The 15,086-nt window shown below is 42.2% G+C and overlaps 2 protein-coding genes across 8 annotated transcripts in view; both read right to left on the minus strand.

Annotated features, from left to right (window-relative positions):
- The window catches only part of SNCAIP (synuclein alpha interacting protein), a 309,420-nt gene that overhangs the window by 189,021 nt on the left and 105,313 nt on the right, over positions 1–15,086 (minus strand). The gene's annotated exons all lie outside the window — the stretch shown is intronic.
- LOC137534990 (taste receptor type 2 member 143-like) lies at positions 6,336–7,349 on the minus strand. Its single transcript, XM_068256786.1, has one exon. It carries the CDS (start codon positions 7,347–7,349, stop codon positions 6,336–6,338), a length of 1,014 nt encoding a protein of 337 aa, XP_068112887.1.

The following is a 15,086-nucleotide window of genomic DNA, read 5'->3' on the forward strand; positions in this document are numbered from 1 at the left end:
TAATTGGTTAAAAATTGTAGTAAAAAATTGTGGTCAGTATTTTGGGGCAGGGACGGATGAAGACCAAGTTGCGCCTGGGGCAAAGTAAGGTTTAGGCGCCTAATGGTCAGGTTTTGGCGCCTAAACTGCCATTCATTTTGCCGCCTTTTTAAGAATTCAACAAACTGCGCCTGGGGCAAGATACCGACTTGCCCCCCCCCTTCCCTAGATCCGTCCATTGGGGTAATAGGAAGTGTCACAAACTGAAACCTATAAAAGTACATGCTATCCATATTAAACTTTATTGCACAATGTTTAGTATACAATTGTTTTACAGAAAAGCATTTTAGTTCTAATAGTAGCAAATAATATTTCAATAAAATTGCTAATAGGTGTAATGTGTCACTTTTTATACCTTGATATCCATAATACACAATTTACCTATTTGTTGTGCCTGTCTATGAAGTTATTCAATCAAGCAATCAGGGAGGAGCTGGTAGGGAGCACCAGCAAGTCTTTTCTTCTTAAACCGGACCTGAATTCTCTTGCATAGCACACAATGAAAAGTTTTTATTCTCCATATAAATGCTTGAGAAATCAACTGCTCTGAGCTGTGTATACTTAGCTACACCAGAGTGAAATTATCTGTAGGAGTGTGACTCACAGCACTGTGGCTCTGCTGAAACTCTTTCTGCACTCTCTGAAAGTTCATCCAGTTTAATCTTCAGGGTATTTTTAGGATTTCTGTAAATTGTAATGACATTTTTTTCCACTTATTATTATCATGCTGTGCCTAATCTTTTAGAGCAGAGAGGAAGTTCTTAGTTTAGATTCACATTAGGCACAGAGCTGACCCTGCTCACTTCCGCATTGTATTCTACAGGGTGGAGTAGAGGGAGGATGTGGGTATGGTCAGGTGATCACTCTGTGCAAAGGAATGCCCTTCCACTCTGCTGGCAGGTCTATACTTTGTGCACAAATATCTATATGAAGTGACTGACTGCATAAAATATGAAATTGTGTGAGTAATTGCATAGTTACCTTTATTAACAAGGACAAATCCTGAGAGTAAGCAAGGAATTTTAAACCAAATGGAGTTGTGAATGGGGAGGGGAGCAGAAACCTGAGAAAGATCCAACTGCTAGAGTTCCTAGAAAACAAGGATGGGTCGCTACAACCACCACACTCACATCATCGGGAGCAGGGAATCCGCAAGCCATACACATGTCAATAAGAAGAAGGATTCCCACTGCACTGGTAGAAGTAAAAGTCCAATGTTTATTGCAGCATTAGTGGACAACACAGTACAACATTTCACGCGTATTGAGCAAAAACTTGGCTCCTTAAAGGGAACCTAAACTGAGAAGGATATTAATTTTTCTTTTTATAATAATACCCGTTGCCTGGCTCTCCTGCTGATCCTGTGTCTCTAATACTTTTAGCCACAGCCCCTGAACAAGGATGCAGATCAGGTGCTCTGATAAAAGTCAGTCTGGATTAGCTGCATGTGTGTGTCAGGTGTGTGATTCAGTCACTACTGCAGCCAGATATCAGCAGGACTGCCAAGCAACTGGTATTGTTTAAAAGGAAACATCCATATCCCTCTCAGTTAAGGTTCCCTTTAATCATAGCTACCAAACAGGTGAAACACAGCAGGTTATATAGATGAATATACCCACCCAAATAGGTGTTACCTGTCTTAAAGGATACCCGAAGTGACATGTGACATGATGAGACAGACATGTGTATGTACAGTGCCTAGAACACAAATAACTATGCTGTGTTCCTTTTTTTCTTGCTCTGCCTGAAAGAGGTAAATATCAGGTATATAAGTGGCTGACTCAGACAGGAAGTGACTACAGTGTGACCCTCACTAATAAGAAATTCCAACTATAAAACACTTTCCTAGCAGAAAATGGCCTCTGAGAGCAAGAAAGAAGTAAAAAGGGGAATTTCTTATCAGTGAGGGTCACATTGTAGTCACTTCCTGTCTGAGTCAGGACTGAGTCAGCTGCTTAAATGACTGATATTTAACTCTTTCAGGAAGAGAAAGAGAAAAAGGAACACAGCATAGCTATTTGTGTGCTAGGCGCTGTACATACACATGTCTATCTCATCATGTCACATGTCACTTCGGGTATCCTTTAAAGAGGAAAAAGCATGAAAAGGTTTTACAATAAATATAGGGAAAATACAATGGCATTGCATGCTTAAAGGGGTTCTCTGGGTTGTTTAAAAAAAGCTAAAACTGACACTTACACGCACGTCATCGGGAGCTTACTGCGCAAGAAAACTTTGTACTGCACCTGAGTAGTAAGCTCCCGATGATGTGCACGAATAATTAGCAGGTTGCCGGCGGGGAATGGAGCATCAGAGGAGGACAGTGCGGGACATTACAGCTACAGGGGGCAGGTAGAAGCCCCGGGTAAGTGTCAGTTTTAGCTTTTTTAAACATACCATTTAAAACTTCAAATAGGTTTCAGTAAAAAAGACAATAGTACAAAACTACAAAGTTACAAAAGTACAGAAGTACAAAAGTACAAAAGTGCAAAAGTGCAAAAGTACAAAAAATTAACACCACAGGCTCTCAGCATCAAGGCATAGGTAGACTTATGATTAAAATAGGCAGCACACTTCAGCACGGTCAAGTGTGCACCAATTTGAAGCTTTAATCATGTAATGTCATTCAGAAAGTGGAATATAACCCAGAATTTCTTCTTTGCTCTAAAAGATTATTTACAGCATATAATATACTAACACAATGTTTTTTTTTTTGTAAAACAGCATTCAAAGGGTTACATTACAGGGCTGACTCTTCTGCAGGGAGAACCCGCATCCCAAATGCTGTTAAGCTTATCTTGTGTACACATTCTTTACTTGATACATTTATGTAAACATTCTCTGGCTGTGCAGGACTTCAGCTGGTGAGTCCTGGGGTGAAACACAGGTCAGGAATCACTGGTGGCTGCATTCACAGCAGAATTACAACAGTTATGAATAAAATGCACCAGCAGCTTTAAAAATAAATTAACTGAACTTTGGGAAGTTATAATGTCTAAATGAATAATAATACTTGTGCACAAAAGCAAATATGATAATTGTATGGGTTATAAAAAGTAGGAAAACACATTTTTGTTGAAAATTTTGTCAGAGTTTTAAACCGCTTTCATTGTATTTTCCCTATATTTGTTGTACAAACCTTTTTAATGCTACTTCCTCTTTAAGACAGGTAACGCCTATTTTGGTGGGTATATTCATCTATGTAACATGCTGTGTTTCGCCTGTTTGGTAGCTATGATTAAGAAACCATGTTTTTGCTCCGATACGCGTGAGCTGTTGTACTGTGTTGTCCACTAATGCTGCAATAAAAATTGGACTCTTACGTCACTACTGGTGCAGCGGGATTCCTTCTTCTGGTTGACATGCTAGAGTTCCTAAACAAAACCCACAGATTAAGAAAGCCACACACGCATACCCACACAAGCACACCCACAGACAAGCACACACACACACACACACACACACACACACACACACACACACACACACACACACACACACACACACACACACACACACACACACACACACACACACACACACACACACACACACACACACACACACACACACACACACACACACACACACACACACACTTATATTTACAAAAAATACCATATGCAATACGAAAAGCAAACTTTATGAATTTTAAAAGACATTAACATAAAAATAAGACAAAAGATCAATTTCCTCAACAAAACACAACTAAGTAACTAAAATTGCTTACAACTTGATGCCAAATGCAAAAATTAGCACAGCACATAGCAAGGTCACAGTAATAGCAAAGAGTATTACGTTATTTACACGCAGACAACTTTTGTCACAATTGTTTGTAACAGTTTTGGGCAATAGTTTGTACAGGTTTCCTCCTGAAATTGGCTGCTTGTTTTTTACCAGTCCACTGCATAGGGATCACTGATGTTGCCTGCTATTATAGTTTCCCATAGAATCTCACAGAGGGCACCTCCTGCTTGTCATCTCCCCTATCCTCACCAAAGGACATTACAGGCTATTTAGCAGAATGTACGGCAAGCACTCCTGTACAGAATTTGTCTATAATGATCAAAAAAATTGTTTGATGCAACAGAAATCTATTGTGCATGCACACCTTTATTTTTTAAAATGACACTGTTCTAAACATATAACAACAATAAACATATATACATATAAATACATATATAACAATAAACAATAAACATATCTCATAAAAATGTTTGAAAACAAACCTACACAGTAATAGAGCACTACTGATTGACCTCTATCATCAGTCCTGAGTTAAGCCTGGTACACAAATCCAATTTGTATTGGAGAATGGTCAGCCAATTGTATCTCTTAATGGACATCCGAGGTGACAATAAACTAATGAGAAAAACAACTGTATCTATCCTCAGTCTCCTAAAAATTACCTTTTTTAACTATCCCAATTTTATTTTATATTTAAATTTAGTTTTTAAGTTTTTACTGTTTCATTGTCTCTGCTCAATGCCACCTTCATTGAAGTATGTCAGAGCTAAAATCTATGAATCATTGTCCCTTTTTATCCCTTTCCTGCTCTCAGAAGCCATTTACTGACAGGAAAGTGTTTTATGGCTGTAATTACTTATCAGTGAGGGTTATGCTATAGTCTGACCTGGTCTTGACCCGGATAGAAACTGACACTTACATACCAGATGTGCAACTCTTTCAGGCAGAGAAAGAAAAAAAGGAAAACAGCCTAGTTATTTGTGTGCTAGGCACAGGGCCGGCCCGCTCATAAGGCGGGGTGAAACTTTTGCCTCAGGCGGCAAATTTCCAGGGGCGGCACCCGCCCGTCCGTGGGTGCGGGGAGCCGGCCGCCGAGCTGGAGGGGTAAGCTGGCAGGACAGGGGTATTGGGCCTAGCGGCGGGGAGGGGGGTCGGACCCTCCCCTCCCTCGCCTTGGTCCCCCGATCTGCGCTCCCCTCCAGCCTTAAATAGAAGCAGCCGCTATTTGTAAGAGGCACGGGCGGGGAGGACTCACCTCTTCCTCGTTCCAGCGTGCGCTCCACTGACGTCACTTCCTGCAACGCTGCAGGAAGTGACGTCAGTGGAGCGCACGCTGGGAAGAGGTGAGTCCTCCCCGCCCGTGCCTCTTACAAATAGCGGCTGCTTCTATTTAAGGCTGGAGGGGAGCGCAGATCGGGGGACCCAGGCGAGGGAGGGGGGGGTCCGACCCCCCTCCCCGCCGCTAGGCCCAATACCCCCGTCCTGCCAGCTACCCCTCCAGCTCGGCGCCCCCCCCCCCCCCCCCCCCCGGCGGTGGCAATTTTTTCAAAATTTGCCTCAGGCGGCAAAAAGTGTAGGGCCGGCCCTGGCTAGGCACTGTACATACACATGTCTATCTCACCATGTCACATGTCACCTCGGTTGTCCTTTAAACCTGGTACATGCTTTATAATTATGATTGGCCAGTCACTGACCAATTTTATCACCTCCATGTACTCTGAGGGTTTACCTACACAATCTGCTTAAGGTATTATATATCTGTTGACTCTCATACTAAATGGAGGTGCTAAATTTGGTCAGTGATTGGACAATCATAATTAAAAGGGTGTACCAGGCTTTACTGGTCATCACCCTTAGCTGTTATTGTGCAGTATTCCTTCTTATGCTGAGCTATAGAAAAAAGATTGAGGAAAAAGTCCCAACCCCGTTAATTCCAGATATTTTTTTAAATATGTGCAGTGTCATTTTAAAAGCTTAGCCTTAAAAAGATGCCTAATACAGAGACTTTGCTGTATGCGGTGCTGATTTTAATGTCCTACTTTACTTCTGCTTTAAATAACACGAGACATTACTATACACATTCTGCTTTCTTTGCAGTACAAAGACCTCAATGTTTATATTCTTTGATTGAAAAATCAGAAAGCCATTTGGAGCAATAGACGGATAACTCTTTTATAGGGAAGGAAAAGAATGCCAAAATTAATATTAAGCATAAGCCTCGCATAAAGTGCTCCATCATCACACAGGACAATCGGCTTCCTCTGTGCTTCAAACACTAGCATAAAACCCACTACTTTATCGTAAATGCTTCAAATTAGCCGTCATTAATAGATGCTTACTATAGAAAAATATATACAAAAGTAGTAAAAAACATCTCATAACACATTTGTACTCGACTGACTGTGAGCAGTGATTGCATACAAGCCATGTGTACTTTTCTCTCTGAATAGCAAAACAGATCTGTTTCAATGAAAAGATGCTATCATGGCTGTATCCAATTGATGGCATTTGTTTTTTGAGTTAAATAAATACCACAATCTATAAAAAGCTCAATCTTCAACAGCGGGACCTTCAGGGATAGATTTCTTTGCATCGCTGGGCAATTTGTTTGCGTTGTTGTTGTTGTTTTTGTTTGCACAGCAGAAAGAGCCTAGCGACCTGATCTGTAAACTTATTTTGTAATTAATTAGCATCAGTAAGTAAGGGCTGAAACTGGCATACCCGGAAAATAGGACGATGAGCACGGTTGAAGTTAAATACCACGAGCTTATATGCTTTAAGCACATGACTAGGGCAAAATGGGCCACCCAAAATGCCGTGACAATAAGCATCGAAAGGACTATAATTTTGGAAGCCCGCAGAACCTCAGTCTCTGAGGCATCGTGTCCAATCCAAATATTTCCGTACGTTGCCTTCTTCTGCTCACGGAAAAGGAACAGTATGCAGAAACTGACCAGAAGTAAAACCACCAGAGGAAACAAGTCAATAGCAACCATGAATATCTGATGATAATATAAATCCGTGTGGGCATCTGGCAATCCAACCTCGCAATCTTGGTAGAGGAAGCTGTGATGTAAGGGATAAGACACATTGGCTGAATTCGGGCTTTGTACATTGCGTACAAACACCAGATAGGGACAACAGACCGAGATGCCCACGACCCACAAGACAAGCACACCAATTAAATGATGCTTCCGCCATTTGCCATTCGGAGGTTCCCTCGGCGGATGGATGACACGCTTCAGTTTTACGCAATAGAAGATGGCCATGTAGAGGGTAAACCAGATTTCTAGTTTGGTTGTCAGCGAAGCTGTAAACACTCCGATTTTACAAATGAGGGGATTAGGATAAAATCCAGCGCTGGAAATGATATTTATAGTGTTGACCACTAGATTCTTCACAACATGAGCACCGGCAAGGCTGAAGATGAGAGCAAAGGAGGTTGGCAGGCGTCTCGCAATGCACTTCCATGTGCAATAAATCAGTATGGCATTTCCCAGGATGCTGGTAACAATTAAGATGCAACAGGCAATTATTTTGATGATGCTTGAAGAAAGCTCCATCTTGAGCCTGGGTGGGATATCCACAGGAATTGTGTCACTTATTTAGTGCTAATTGGCACATAAAAGAAAGCTTGCTTTCGCTGATCATGTCCAATCACATCCACAGCTGAAATGTGAAGAAATGAGGAACTAATCCTCAGAGCCAAGGAAAGTCTAAGCACCCTGTAAGCTATGAAGCACACACTGTGCGGTTACAGTGGGGTAATGTGCCGCTATCATGGGACTGACAGATGGAAGAGAAAAACACATGTATAACCGTTAATTAAATCTCACTCAAGCCTGGTAACCGTATAACAACATATAATCATTCCTCTGGAGAATTCTCCTGCAATATTCTATTTGCTAGTGTGTCAAAGAGATGAGAAAGAGACACTGTTATACTGTAATTCTGTTCAGGTATAAAGAATAACTGATGGGCTGATGCACAAAAGAAAAATGTGACCTGTAGCAACCAACAATATTCTTCTTTTTTAGGGAAAAAGGAAAAGTGGCAGCCGATAACGCGTACATCAAAAAAGGGCGTCGGGAAAAAAGGGCGCGTGGTGTAAACGATAAGCAGTATTATCGTTTATAGAAATATTGTGTAGAATTTCGTTTACAAATAGTGTTTTAAGAATTTATAAATCATTAAATAATGTGTATGAGATTGGCAATTCTTAAAACGTTAATCTTCCCTGTTTCTAAACTGAAACTTATATTTACGTTTGTTAAAAACCCTCCCTGTACGTATCCCTAACCCCTAGACCCCCCTGTTGGTGCCTAAATCTAAGACCCCCCTGTTGGTGCCTAAACCTAAGACCCCCCTGGTGGTGCCTAAACCTAAGACCCCCCTGGTGGTGCCTAAACCTAAGACCCCCCTGTTGGTGCCTAAACCTAAGACCCCCCTGTTGGTGCCTAAACCTAAGACCCCCCTGGTGGTGCCTAAACCTAAGACCCCCCTATGGATAATAATGTTTTACAAACATTAATAAATAAAAAATGTAAATAAAAAAATGTAAATAATTTTTTTGGGTGGATAATAATGTTTTAGAAATGTTTTAGAAATAGTGATTTAGTATCTTTATAAACGTTATTCGTCACGGGCTCATTTTGTAAAGTTAAATCATCACAAGCACAGTTATAAAACCTTAAAAATCTCCGGGCGCCGTTTGTAAAACGTTAATAATCTCCGGCGCCTTTTTTTCCCTGTTCGGCGCCCATTAAACGATATTTATAATGGGAGTGAATGGGGCGCCCTTTTTGTCCACTTGTCTCATGCGCCCAAATCTCCTGCTTCCGCCGATACCTCCACAGTCATAGCAATGCAACACATGCTGAAACAGGATCTTCCTCTTAACTTTTCTCCAAGTAGATATTTTTAAACCTTACCAATAAAATATACAGTATTTAAAGCTCCCAGGCCAGCATGCAAGAAAATGTTCAAAATAAGTGTGACATTAGTGTTTTACCTACTTTTTGTTTTTCATTTGCAAAGTGCTGAATTTTTTTTTAAGATAAGATGAAAAATTATCTACTGGGAGAAAACTCAAGAGAAAAATGTAATTGGATAAGGGCCGATTGCCCCTAACTTTTCTTCTAGTAGATAATTTTACATCTTTTGTTCAAAATAAAAAAGTACTAAAAAGTAGTCGAAAAAGTACTGTTAAAATTATTCTGAGTATTTTTTTGTTTGCTGGTGGCTTATACAGGCATTATATTTATAAAGTGTAAAAATATTATTTAGGTTAAAACTCAGAAGGAAAAGTGACTTGCATATAGCTTTTCTCCTAAGTTTTCTCCTAGGTGATATTTTAACACCTTGTCATAAATTGCCCCTTATAGAACTACAATAATGTAACTACAATTATGCTGCATACACACTTGAGATAAAAGTCTTTGGAAAATGAAAGATCACAGACCAATTATACCCCATTCAATGTAGTATGACAGCCATACTCTACACAGTCTATTCTATGGAGCTGCACTCCCCATCAGATAAAATCTTTGCAAGATGCTGCACACAAAGATGCTGTACACATTCAAAAGATCATTATCTGCAAAAGATCTCTTCCTGCAATAGATCCATTCCTGCAAAATGCATTTATAGTCTATGAGATCTGCAGATCATCATACACACCTTGTTTAACAGGCAATCATCTGCAGATCAGATCCACCGGGATGGATTTTCAGATCTGCAGATGATTGCCAGATATGCAGATGAAGTCTGTTAAACAAGGTGTGTATGAGGATCTGCAGATCTCATAGACTATGAATGCATTTTGCAGGAATGGATCTATTGCAGGAAGAGATTTTTTGCAGATAATGATCTTTTGAATGTGTACAGCATCTTTGTGTGCAGCATCTTGCAAAGATTTTATCTGATGGGGAGTGCAGCTCCATAGAATAGACTGTGTAGAGTATGGCTCTCATACTACATGGAATGGGGTATAATTGGTCTGTGATCTTGCCTTTTCCAAAGACTTTTATCTGAAGTGTGTATGCAGCATCAGAGTCCTGGTTATCTGGAACTCAATCAACCAGCAGTCTCCACCAACCAGCAAAAATCACCAGCAGTACTCACAGTGTGGAAGGCCAACTTCTTAAGGTGCCCATACACTTGCCCAATTTATCGCCTACAGACAGCAGATTCGATCACTGTGATCAAATCTGCTGTGAAATCGATGCGCGAACGCTGACCGTTCGACCGATTTCCGCCTGAAAACGATTGATCCAGTCGATTTGGCCGCGCAGAAAATTTTGCTTGATCGCATCGATAGCGGTGTTCGAATGTACGACACTAGCGGCAATACATTACCTGTTACGCTGGCGCGTGTCCCCGCAGTCCCTTCTCTGCGCTGGGCTCCGGCTGGCTTCACTTACTTCCTTTCGGGGGAAGTTTAAACAGTAGAGCGCTGTAACGCTCGGTGAAGCACAGAGAGGTCTGATTACCGGTGATCTGCAGTATCACGGGAAATACAGACGTATACCAGATTATATGTGATCTGCAGTATCACCGATAATCCAATATACTAGCTAACCTCTGGTCACCAGGGTAGAGTGTTGTGATTGGTGCAACAGTAATACAGAGGACAAGCCTCAGTGCAGCAAGGAGAACTGCACAGATTCCTCCCGCAGGTCTGAGCTCTCCAAGACGGGAGGAGTCAGACTGACAGTGGGAAGGAAAGTCCGAAAGTGGCACTCAGGCGGGAGTGTCACTAACAGGACGGGGAACCGCCTCCAATCGTGAGGTCGGTTCTCGAGGTCGGACAAGCCAGGTCGTATACACACGGACAGATAAAGTACAAAATCAGTAGGCAAAGGCGGAGTCAAGGTACAGGCAGGGTTCAGTAACGAGGTATCAGAGATATCGGGGTACAAAATCAGGAGGCAGAAGCAGAGTCAAGGAGCGAGCCGGGGTCGGCAACAGAGTATCAGAAATAACGAGGTACAAGGTCAGAGTTCAGGAGGATAGTCAAGGCAGGCAAGAGTCATAACAAATAATCACAATCAAACTAGTACTTTAAGCTATCAACAGAATCTAACTTAGTGTAGGATTACAGCTCCAGCTGGTCCCGGCACACTAACGGATCTGACTAACGGATCTGGGTGCTCCCACGTATGTGAACGCAACGCCAGACAAAGAGCAAGTGAAGACCCGGCAGTATATATACACACCTGCCTCTCCAGCACCTCCCAAGTGCTGGACCAATGGGAAGCAGAGTTCGGGTCAGCTGACCAGCCTGGTCAGCTGACTCCCTTAGTACTGTCATAAATTTCCCCTGAGTGCGCGCGCGCGTCACTCTGAACACTGAGGGACTATGAGTCCCAGCAGCCCCGCTCTGCGGTGTCTCCGCAGCGGGGACCTGTGTACCAGCCGCCGCGTCCAACGCGGCGGCTTCAGTGCCTCTCGCCCGCCTCTCCACGGGGACAGCCGCCTCGCGCTGGGAGGAGGCGGCTGCCTCCCCGTGTGTGCGGCTACTGAATGCGGGAAGAGCCGCCGACCGCTGGCTCATGGCGGCGGCTCTTCCCCGCCTTCTTACAAGCGCCCAGGAAGTAAAGTGAAGCTGGAGCCCAGAGCGGAGTAGAGACAGCAGAGACCGGGGGACTCGCGGCAGCAGCTCCACAGATTGTGAATCGGTTTCATAGTGAAATCGATTCAAAATCTGTTTGCAGTGTAGGCATCCAATAGATCCCTCTTTGATCAGATTAGACCACAGAGGGATCTATCTGCTGGTCGATCTGGTGGCATAATCGACCAGTGTATGGCTGCCTTTAGGCTGTTTGTGGACTCTGTCGTGCTTAAAGACTGGGTTCCACAGCTTCCCAAGGTAAATATACCTTTAGCTACTTCACAGCTGTCATGCTGTCAATTCCTCAGTCAAGTACGCAGGTGACCACTACCACACACTCGGATCAGGACCTATATGTAGGTCAGCATGCACCTCAGGGCTGTCCCCCACCTCTCTGGCCTTTCAGGTCACATCAATCTTCAAATATCCTCTTCCAGATTCAATCAATTATTCATATGGCAGTAAGCCTCAAATCAAAAAGCCTTCAATAGTGTAAAACCTTACAAAATTTTGGGTAGTTATCAATGGGAATCAATCGCATTATCGATCGGGTGCAGTTTGGGTGTCTACACATGATGCAACTTACTATCAGATTATTCCATCATTATTCCATTTCTGAGGAAAAATTGCATTAAGTTATTTAAGCCTGTTACGCACATCAAACTTTCATTGGTGAACGATTAGCTAATTTTACCTCTTCCATGTAGCATGAGAGCTCCCTATACATTCTGTTCATAGTATTCAAAATCTGTTGGCTCTCATACTAAATCCAGGAGGTAAATGTGGCCACAATGGCCAGTCATTGGCCAATCAAAATTGAATGTGTGTACTAGGCTTTGTCCTAGTGAAAAATATGTAATAAGACACAATTCCCACAATTGAACACATTTACAGATCTTCAGGTGCACTCTTCAGTCTACTCACCAGAGTTAGCTGACTTCAAAGGGAGAGTAGAGATGGTCAATGAGATGATAATAATTCCAGTTTACTTGGACCTAGGCCAATCTGAATTCAATTTGTATGCATGTCAGGGGTAAAATGCATCTCACTGACCAACTCTAAGGCCTGGCACACACCTTCAGTTTTGATTGGCCAATTTTACCACCTCCATGTAGCAGGAGGGTCAACAGATTTTGAATACTATGAGCAGATCTTGTATGTAAACTTTCATACCACATGGAGGTGGTAAAATTGGCCAATGATTGGACAGTCAGAATTGAAGGCGTGTACTGGGTTTAAGACTGAACACTGCAGAATCGACACCTTCGAATTGTGGTGCTGGAGAAGACTTTTAAGAGTCCCTTGGACTGCAAGAAGATCCAGATCCAATCAGTAAAGCCTTAAATAAATTAACCCTGACTGTTCAATGGAAGGAGCAATGCTGAAGATGAAGCAGAAATAATTTGGACACACAATGAGAAGGTAGGGCTCATTGGAGAAGACGCTGATGCTATGAAGGATCAAGGGCAAATGGAGGAGGGGGCTGCAGAAAATGAAATGGCTATATAGTATCATGGAAGCAACACACATGAACTGGGAAAAGCTTCAAGAGACAGTAGAAGATAGGGGGACCTGGTGTGCTGTAGTCTATGGGGGTCGCAAAGAGTCGGACCCAGAGACTGAACAACAGAGTTAAGGGAGCAGATGTTCTTTTCTTTTTTTGCTTAACTCTTGCATTACTCTAGGTGCCTTAATCAAGTCATATGTAAAGAAGAGAAAGGGACAGCGCTCAATGCCGCCGGCCAAACACACTTGAAGAGCCATTCAGTCCATAAACCTGTGCTCCATTTTCTGGTCAGTTTTATGGTAAAAAAATGTATGTTTTGGTGGGTTGAGGCATGCTGAAATGATGTCCTCAGAGGCTGTAAGGAGAAATGGCCAGCGTTTGTTTACATCAGATATTTTCCTCAGCATTCTGCTCTGACTCAAAGTCATAATTAAGCGATCACTCCTGCAAAAAGAATGTCAGCTTGTTTTCTATCTCATACTCAAGCAAAAGCAATAGAAAACAGCTACGTCATAACTGAACTCCTTTCTTCACAAATCATAAGCATTATATCTACAGAACACTGCAAGGTCTGGTTTTAACAAAGACTTTGGCTTGGACCGAGCTCCACAACAAGTGCTACATCCACAACATGGTATCCAGGAAATCTACTCTCCTTACCTGCTCAGTGATGTGGTGTATAAACAACTTAACTGTCCCTGAGGAGAGTGGAAGGGATAGGACTAAGGAAATGTGAATTAGAAAGAATTAAAATAAAAGAACTTGAAAAAAAACCTAAAATGTTCTGGCAGTAACATATTGGTTTAACATGGTCTAGGTGTTTCCTTCAATATAACATGGAAAATTAACTTAAATATAAAAAAAAATCTGGCTTCTAGTTGGAAAATTGAGGTTCCATAGGGGTTTTACTCACGTTAACTTCCACAAGAGTCTCACAATATTTCACAAGAGTTCCACTCCATATAATTTTGTATATATTGTTTTTAAAGCTAAAGTATTTATGCAAATACACAGCCAAAGCCAAGATCAAGTAAAGAATATTAAAATAAAAATAAACTTGACCATGCCATGTGTCTGTTATTAAGAATACACACCAGGGTTGGCAAGGCTGCAGAGCTTGGAACTGGTTCCAATGCCCAAAGCTGAGGCAAGGCAGTGTTTTTAGAGGACCTCTGGAGCTAAAGTATGGCCAGGCTTACTTTCTGGATTTAGAGCAGGTCTGAAATCAGAACAGAGCTGGGCTCTGGGGCCAGGAGACGTTTTATACAGTCTGCTGGATGGGAGGGCTAACCCTACAGAACCCTCCTTCTACCGATGCCTAACACTAATCCCCCCTGGTGGTGCTTAACCCTAAGACCCCCCCATCTGGTGGTGCCTAACCCTAAGACCCCCACCCCCTGGTAGTGCCTAACCCTATAGTCCCCCTTGATGCCTAAGCCTACCCCCACTCCTAAAATGTAACCCCCTGCCCCCTCTGCTACAAAGCTGAAATTTAACTAGTTTGCCACTAATCGGGCACCTCCAGGCACAGAAATTCACTTTCTTAGCCAAATATTATGATCATTATAAAAGTCACAATTTGCAGCAAAGAAGGTTAGCGGGCACTGTTGTGGGTCCAAAATTCGGTTCTATGCCGCAAATCATAGTTTTAATAGGCGCCTATGGCAGTGCCATTTTTTCTGTAAGGGCTCCTGCGCCCTTTTTTCTGATTCACTTTAAACAATCTTGGGGAAGCTCATGCTATCATTTACTAGTTTACTGTTTGAAATTAGTAACTTGAATCTATTACAAATTGTATACATATACCCAAATTATGTGTAAATCAACGGTTACTCAAAAACTGATGACCCACAAAAGCTACTTGGTAGGCAGTGGACTTTTCAGTTGCTAATTATAAACTCACAGACAAGCATTTACTACACCAAAATAAAGTAAAGTTGCAATAGAGACATTCGCAGGGTCTGCACACATATGCCCTGCAGAGTACAGCGAAGGATCAACAATCTGTGACTAATGTGGTCCCAGAGCTCGCCCTGATGTCCACCAAAGTGGAAGATAGATATAAACCACAGCTTTTGTACACAAGCTATAACAAGATGGAAGCTAGAGAACTCAGGCAGAAAAGTTTGATTTGTTTGCAGACGTAGTTGCTTCTGGTTTTCACGTCAAGTGACATTTCCT

Source organism: Hyperolius riggenbachi, chromosome 1 (genome assembly GCF_040937935.1).
Source record: "Hyperolius riggenbachi isolate aHypRig1 chromosome 1, aHypRig1.pri, whole genome shotgun sequence".
NCBI lineage: Eukaryota > Metazoa > Chordata > Amphibia > Anura > Hyperoliidae > Hyperolius > Hyperolius riggenbachi.